Source organism: Paroedura picta, unplaced genomic scaffold, assembly GCF_049243985.1.
Source record: "Paroedura picta isolate Pp20150507F unplaced genomic scaffold, Ppicta_v3.0 Ppicta_v3_sca21, whole genome shotgun sequence".
NCBI lineage: Eukaryota > Metazoa > Chordata > Lepidosauria > Squamata > Gekkonidae > Paroedura > Paroedura picta.
Genome location: NW_027518618.1, coordinates 788,487 through 796,941, shown reverse-complemented (window position 1 = coordinate 796,941; position 8,455 = coordinate 788,487). Strand labels below are relative to the sequence as shown.

At 48.9% G+C, this 8,455-nt stretch overlaps 1 protein-coding gene across 2 annotated transcripts in view; it reads right to left on the bottom strand.

Moving 5' to 3' along the window:
• Window positions 1-653: 653 nt before the first annotated feature.
• Window positions 654-8,455, bottom strand: part of FOXA3 (forkhead box A3) — a 32,511-nt gene continuing 24,709 nt past the window's right edge. Inside the window, exons 1-2 of one of the 2 annotated variants that reach the window (XM_077318519.1) lie at window positions 3,590-3,782; window positions 654-2,738 (exon numbers count right to left, since the gene is read on the bottom strand). In XM_077318519.1, the coding sequence (XP_077174634.1) occupies window positions 1,551-2,738; window positions 3,590-3,649 (1,248 nt within the window). In that variant the 5' untranslated portion in view covers window positions 3,650-3,782 and the 3' untranslated portion in view covers window positions 654-1,550. Of the gene's footprint in view, window positions 2,739-3,589; window positions 3,783-8,455 lie in introns of those variants that run through there. The other variant, XM_077318518.1, reaches the window with a different exon arrangement.

Sequence of the window (8,455 nt, the reverse complement as noted above, 5' to 3'; positions counted from 1 at the left end):
TTCTCCCAGGGGACTGATCTTTCCCTCCCCTGGAAATCAGTTTTAATTCTGGGAGGTCTCCATACATCACCTGGAGTGCATGGTTTGTGAGCACTGTGCTGAAGTTTATTTGAATTGCTTTTGGTACCACTGTGTTGTTTTGAATTGCTTCTGTTGAAGTTATTTATTTATTTATTTATTTATTTTTCTGTGTCATAAAACTACTGAGCAGCCTTGGTGCTAAAGGGTAAGGTGGAATTTTTAAAATTAAGAAGAGCTGTTTTTTCATATCCTGCTTTGCACCACCCGAAAGAGTCCCAAATCGGCTTAGAAACACCCTTCCCTTCCTCTTCCCACAACAGACACCCAGGGAGATCGGTGGGGGCTGAGAGAGCTCCAAGAGAACTGCTCTGCAAGAACTGCCTTAGGAGAACTGTGACTAGCCCAAGTCACTGAGCCGGCTGCATGTGGAGGGGGGGGGGAATCAAAATTAAAATAAGTAAATTACAATTTTTGGATTGAATCTGAAGGATTTGATCTTATTGATATATCCCTGTCATTTCTGAATAGCCTGGTTACAACTGAGAGTTAAAAATTCACATTTGGAACTGGGAGCCTTCTGAAATGATGCTACCAGATTTTTTAATTCTTGCTGGGAAAACAAAAACTTCATGTGATTTTTGGTTTTTTTTTTAATTATCATTAATACAAAAAAATACACCACTTCAACAAAGACACCCCTAAATCTGCTCTACAGTATGATATATTAAATCAACTCTTACCCCTTTTCCCAACAGAAAACACAAATATTTAAATATAAACCCACTTTTCTTTTTTAAAAAAATCTGAAATAGATTGTCCCTGCTCATCTTCAGGCGGAGGCCTAAATTGTCTTTGGCGTACCTAGCCCCCTTGGTGGGTGTAACAATGAAGCCCTGACACATACAATTCTGACCTAATTGGGGGTGGGCTTGAGCATCCCGAGACAACAATTCAACCAGTGACTGTAACATCATCGGAAAGGCGCACTTCCTGGACCAAGGAGTGGTCAGCAGGACAGCTCTTGTGGTGGGATTTCCTTTCTTATGTCCTTTTCGGTGTCCGTGCTGATACCTCCACTCTTAGGGGGATTTGGAGCCTCTCTTGTAACTGTAGACTCTGGACTGCAGTCCGCCATTTTGAAACGGCAACATTGGCCTATGCTAGCGACAGTCCCAAGAGCCGGAAGAGGCCGTTGCAAAAACAAATCAATGGCCATCATTTGATGGCAACAAGGAGTAAAATTCCTTCCTGTTCCCTGGTTATGATGAGCAGGCGAATGCCTAGGAATGGGGAGCTCTCCAGCAGGCTGTTGACCATTGTGTCGAAATATCTGTCTTGGAAAGCAAACGGTTTCATCGTGTTCTGGACAGGCCAGACCTTTCGCTGTGTCCCCCTCTTCCCGCCCTTGCTGTATTTCGTCCAGGGCAATGAGTGGGAATAGCGCACGGATGGTCTTTCTGGTAATTGTGGAAGGAGACAGCGATGTCTCCGGCCTGCTCCTTTCTGGTGTTGTAATGCGGCCCGGAGCCTTACGAGGCGTTGAGCAGGGAGCGGCTGTACAGGTTTTGGTAGTAAGAGCCCGTCTCGCTGAGAGAGGTGGACGTCTCGTAGGCGTGTTTGCTTTCCACCGGGTGCGGTGAGTTGTAACCGTTGAAGGCCATCGTCTGCTCATAGGATTTCAGGTCGATTTTGTGGCTCTGCTCTGTGGACATCAGGTTGGTGATGGAAAATGGATGGTTGAAGTTGAACTGGGGGTCCATTTTGAGATCGCTCGGAAGGTCCAGGTTGGTGATGGATGTGGAAAAGTAGTGGCTATTCATGGACTGGGAAATGGGGGTTGGGGATGTCTCCGCTATCGGGGGCGAGCCCTGTGGCCCAGAGCAATCCAGCTGAACCAAACCCCTCTGCTCCTCGGACCCGTGGGAGGTGTCCGAGTGACCGGATTCAGCCCCTTCCGAACTCGTGTTGGGACTTTGTCCCTCCTGAAGACCTTCCGAAATCTTGGAGGGTTGCTCTTGGGCACCGGAAGCTTTGGCACTTGGTTTCTTGGCCTTGTCCTCGATTTTGAAGCGCTTCTGGCGCCTCAGGTAGCAGCCGTTCTCGAACATGTTCCCCGAATTGGGGTGGAGGGCCCAGTAGGACCCTTTGCCAGGCTTCTCAGGGGAGCGGGCCACCTTGACAAAGCAGTCGTTGAAGGAGAGCGAATGTCTGATGGAGTTCTGCCAACGCTGCTGGTTTTCACGGTAGTAAGGGAAGAGGTCCATGATCCACTGGTAGATCTCGTTGAGGGTCAGCATTTTACTCGGGGCCTGCTGGATGGCCATCGTGATGAGGGAGATGTACGAGTAGGGCGGCTTCGCGTGGGTCAGTGTGCGCCGGTAGGATTTGTTGATCTCCTTGGGCCTGTTGATGCTGGACGGAGAATAGCTGAGAGGAGCCATTGACTGGCCGACATTCTGGTATGGGGACAGAGGATTGAGCGTGGGGGCCTGAGCCCCCAAGGGAGTCAACACCGGGCTGACAGGGGACGTCACGGATGGGAGGCCCATCGGACTGCTCGCATTGGTCAGCCCCGTGAGAGAAGGGCTATTCAAGCCGCTGTTTGGGTAGGTCATATTCATAGATCCGGGAGAACTGAGGGGGTTCAACGTCACATAGGAATTAATCGGGTTCATCGGTCCCAAGCTGGATGTCATTGTGCTCACTGTCGGAAATACCTGAGGGAAACAAAGAAAGGGAAGTCATCATTAGCATAATGTTGTGAACGCGCGAGGGACAAATCATAGAGTTGGGAGAGGCCATCTAGTCCAACCCAAGGCAGAATCAGCCTACGGCATCCTGGATAAGGATCTGTCCAGCCACTGCTTGAAGACTGCCAGTGAGGGGGAGCTCCCCACCTCCTTAGGCAGCACATCCCACTGCTGAACTACTTTGACTACTAATTCCCTGCCTCCCTCCTCCGCAATATCTAGCCGATAGCTTTTGGCACGTCGTTTGACTGCTGCCAACAGGACCCTTTCCCTGCCCTGCCCTCCTCTAAGTGACAACCTTTGAAATATTTCAAGCCACCCTGTCCCCCCTCAGCCTCCTCTTCTGCAGGCTGAACATCCTCAGGTCTCTCAGCCTTTCCTCCCAGGGCTTGGTCCCCAGGCCCCAGATCATTCTCGTTGCTCTCCTCTGAACCCTCTCACATCCTTTTGCAATTGAGGCCTCCAGAACTGCACGCAGGACTCCAGGTGAGGACTGACCAATGTGGTATACCATGGGACTAGGATGTCTTATGATGAAATTCACAGAAATTAACCAATTCTGTGCTTTTCGTGGTGATACACTCCACATCAATCAATAAAGAGGCTTTCCCCTCCATTTGGCTATAGCAATTTGAATCCATTGGCGCTGCACAAACCAACAAGAGTTTCAGGACGTAAGAGTATGAGAGTCAAAGTGAGGATATACCCTGAAACTTGTTGGCCTGAGATCTAATTTCTCCAATCTGTCACCATCTTGCCTCATCCTGCCTTCTCCAACGTAGGACTTTTGGGAATCTTGTATGAGACAACTAGCTTACTTTCAAATGGGGGGGGGGTGCTGTTCCCTGTGGCCTAGTAATCCCCCCCCCCAGTGCCATCCCAGTCTTCTTTTATCCGTGAAGATTGACTCAGGTGGGTGGCCATGTTCTTCTTAAGCGACATAACAAAGTTTGAGTCCAGGGACACCTTTAGGAATTCAAAGGGGGGAGAAACCCAACCTAGAAAACAGGCAAGAACCATAAAGGTAGAACTAAAAGCAGAAAAATATACACAATTTATTAGTAGAGCTCAAACATGTTTGAAAAACACCAAAGATCTCTTTGGCATACATATAACATCTCAGTGAGCATACCAGTAATGGCAACAAGTTTCGAGCTAACATATTTCGATCATACTGATCTTCATCAGTGGTCAATATACAGATACAGTGATATATAACGACTGCACACGGCAGGATTCTCCGGTACCCAGGGGAGGAATAAGAACTATTTGCTGGCTGAGGATCCCCCCAATACGAATTGGCCTTTGATGAAGATCAGTATGAACGAAATGCATTAGATCTAAACTCAAAATCAGAGTCCAGTGGCACCTTTAAGACCAACAAAGATTTATTCAAGGCGTGAGCTTTCGAGTGCAAGCACTCGAAAGCTCACGCCTTGAATAAATCTTTGTTGGTCTTAAAGGTGCCACTGGACTCTGATTTTGTTCTATTGTGCTGCTACAGACCAACACAGACCCACTTGACTCTAGATCTAACATTGTTCGGGTTGCTGGTGTAGTCACTGAGATGCGTTATGTGAGCCAAATAGATATTCTTTTGTGTGTTTTAGACATTTTTGAGCTCCGACAAACAATTATTTATATTTTTCCACGTTTGGTTTTATCACTCTCCTTTGTGGTTTGTACCTTTAAAGACCCAGCAAGTTTAATTCTGATCAGAAGTCTTTGCGTGCAAGCATACTTTTTCAGATACATGAACATGCACAATGGAAGCTAATACCAAAATTAAACTTTTTTGGTCTTCAAGGAGACACTGGACTCCATACGCTTGCATCTGCTGCTGTGGATTACCAAACTAGACGGTAGAGATGCCTACAGAAGCTATCTAGATGGTTTGGGGTGGGAGGTGAGAGACTCAATTCAGATTCAAATCCAGCCAGGAAAAAAAACTGGGCGGCATAAGGCTTTCTTTCTTGGCCTTATCCTGCCTCCCAGGAAAAGCGGATAAGCTCTATATCACCCTGAGCTCCACAGCTATACAGGAAAATGCATGAATTCAGATAGCACAAGAAAAGCAAAGGCAAGACTTTAGTAAGGCCCTAAATGTAGATTCAGGATGGGAAAAAAAGGAAATATGACTTTATACAAAATGTAATTAAAATGTGGAATTTGCTGCCAGAGCATGCCCTGATAGTCACAGGAAAAGACAACTTGAAAAGGGGATTAGAGAGATTCATTAGTCTACTATCAGTGGCTACTAGCCATAGTGTCTGAGGGGAACCTCCATATTCAGAGGCACTAATCCTCTGAATCCCAGAGCCAGAATGCAAACCCAGAGGAAGACCTCGGCCTCTCTTTCCTATTACTGGCCCTGCAGAACAACTAGTTGACCACTGTGAGACGGGAGGCTGGACGAGATGGGCCCTCCCTGGTCTGATCCAGCAGGGCTCTCCTGACGTTCTTATGGCCTCAGTTTCTCTGCCCTGTGGCTGGACCTCCAGAGGAACTGGCTGGCTACAGTGTGAGACAGGATGCTGGTCTAGACAGACCAGTGGTCTGATCCAGCAGGGCTCTTCTTAAGTTCTTATAAACGGAGGGGAGGAGGTGTTTGAGGCTGAAGTAAAAGAGTTGGCTACAACAGAAACCTGAACCTTGGAGCTACTACAACTGCTCTGCCTTGTTTTCATTCGTAGACCAATCCCACCTGGATTAATCCATGCGAATGTCTCTCTGGCATCCTGACACAACCCATTTCAGTTAACCAGCCTGTTAAAGTGGTGCCCAATTTGGAAGTCCTTGTTAGGTGCTCTGGATTTCCAGCAGCATGATAGAGATGGGTGGAAGGGTCCCAGAATGCCCATGAAATGGGGGGAGCCTTGCCTACTACCCCATGGGTGGGCTGAATGCCTTCCTAGCTTGGGACCTCCACAGACTGGAATTGCCAGTCCACAGGTGATGCCTGGAGATCTGGGATTACAGCCGATCTCCAGGTGACAGATCAGTTCACGTGGGAGAAATGGCTGCTTCGGAAGGTGAATTCTATGGCATTACGCTCAAATTAAATCCTTCCCCTCCCCTACTCCAACCCCACCCTCCTCAGGCTCCCTACCAGGTATTTCCTGATCTGGAGGTGGCAACCATAACCCTCACTGGCCCACGTTAGATTTTCGACATCCTCACCGCCTTAGCATCCCAGTCTGACCTGAGGAGAAGATGTGCAGGGTGAGATGGACCCAGATGAAATTCGAGGAAGAAAAGCCCTGAGACCAACTACCCTGGCAGCCATCAGTGATAACCCGGTTCCCTATGTTTCTCTAAGCTAGCTAAAGTCAGAGGAATCCCTGGTCCTTGTCCAGCTCTCGGACAGAGTTCTAATGTTTCATGTGAAATTCCTGTTCATGAGGGGGATGTGAGCTCTGAACTGCAAGAGCTTGTGCCGCAAGAAACTTGGTAACCTCAAGGTCAGGGGTAGTCAAACTGTGGCCCTCCAGATGTCCATGGACTACAATTCCCATTCGCTGGCAGGGGCTCATGGGAATTGAAGTCCATGGACATCTGGAGGGCCGCAGTTTGACTACCCCTGCTCAAGGTGGTCTTGTTGTTTTGTTCCAATCTGCTTATTGAGGAAAGGCCTGTGCTGCTTTCCAAGTTGGTCAGAGGTGGCCTGCTTCACTCCTTTCCTTAATGCCAGGGAGTCCGCCCTAGCTGGATGGTATCTCCCTCTGCTCACAAGAAGCTCTACCTGTCTATATGGTTGAGGAGATCTTGTTTCATTGGACATTTGTAACCCACCACAAGCCCGTTCGGGAATGGCAGGCAATAAACAAACAAACAAACAATAATAATCTGAAAAAGTGTGTGTGCACAAGACATGGTGGATCATCTGGGTCCCCCTGATAGGCAGAAGAGGGCAATGCAAACCATCCCTGTGAGTCCCTTGGCTTGCAAGCCCTGGGAATTGATGGCACACTGTGTGTTGTTGTTGTTTGGTGTGTGTGTGTGTGCGCGCAATATATAGGAAGTTCAGAAAGGAGGGGGCAAGTTCCCCAGATGCTGGTGCCTAAAACAAGTCTTTTGACAGGACCCTGGCTGCATCCATGGGAGTAAACAAGCCCAGGCAGCTCCCTTAGTGTATTTGCATGGACAGTGGGGGACCTTTTATGTTGGCTTTGAAGCCCAGCCATATCAGAAGCTATCTGTCTGCTGTGGTTTTTATCCCAGGCTCCACACAAGGCATTCAGATTGACCAGCGTGGCACTCCCGTCCTCTATTTTGCCTTCACAATAACCACAGGATCAGTTAGGCCCAACTGAGAGAGTAGGGATGCCAGCCTCCAGGTGGGGCCTGGGGATCCTCTGGAATTTCTGCTCATCTCCAGAGATCAACTTCCCTGGAGAAAACGGATGCTTTAGTAGTTTGACTCTATTGTAGGGATAAGCCCTCTGGGATTACTGCTGGTTTCTGAACTTCAGAGATCAATTTCTCTGGACAAAACAGATGCTTTGGAGATCCCCAGGAGAGAGAGATCGGTCCCCCTGGAGAACATGGCTGCTTTGGAGGGTGGGCTCCATTGCATTATCCTCCGCTGAGGTCCCTCTTCACCCCAAATCCCGCCCGCTCCTGACACCACCCCTAAAGTCCCCAGATACATTTCCCAACCCAGAGCTAGCAGCCCTAACTCTACGGCATTGCAACCCATTGAGGTCCCTGTCCTCCCCAGACTATCACCAAATCTATCACCACGAACTATCACCATGGTCACAGTGGGGATTTGAACCCATCTCCCCAGCCCTAATCCCAACCCTTTTCGCTTGCTAGTCTCGAAGGGACCACAGTGCTTTGGTTTTATATCACTATAACACAGGGTGGTCAGTGGCCTGGGAAATACCTGGAGATTCTGCAGCAGAGCTGAGAGTGGGCGGGATTTGGGGAGGGGTTTCAGTGGAGTATAACAGCATGGAGTCCCCCCTCCAAGGCTGCCATTTCCCCAAGAGGAGCTGATCTCTGTCACCTGGAGATGAGCTGGGATTCTGGGAGATCCCCTGGTCCTACCTGGGGACAGGCATCCCTCCTATAACACCCTTTGCAAACTCGTCAGGACCACGTGGCCTCTGGAAAACAATGGATCCTGGGGATTGGATATTGTGCGGATGTCATGTTGCCGAATTTCCCAACCAGGGTTAAGAGGTTGGGGATCCCCTGGAGGAGTCGCCTGTTCCCCTTCTTCTCTCTTGCACGCCACGGCTCACCCCCTTACCACATGCTGTAATGAACAAACTCAGCTCCGTGGCAGAAAGGAAAGTGGGAAGAGCGTTTTGCCGCTTAAGTCCTGAAAAGATGCCCTAGCTAGGCCCATTGTGCCAGCGTTTGAAAATAAGCACGTTGTCTGTCATCGCAATGTGTTGTCAGATACAACCCTGCAAGCACTGGTGAATCTTGTGCAAACACCAAGGCATGTGGAAGCTTTGGGTCTTCTGGAAAATAGCACCCCTGCAATAGAACAGGGTCGTTGCAGGGGGGTGGATGCATGCTGCTAATTGTGGGAAAGATCCAGAACGGACAATGATAGGAAAGATCCAAGGAATAGTAGGAAACAGGAAACTTGGGCTACAGCTGCTTCTTCTGAAGTGTGAGAAACCAGCACAGGGAGGGTGGCACATCAATGCGCATGCTTAGGCTGAGGA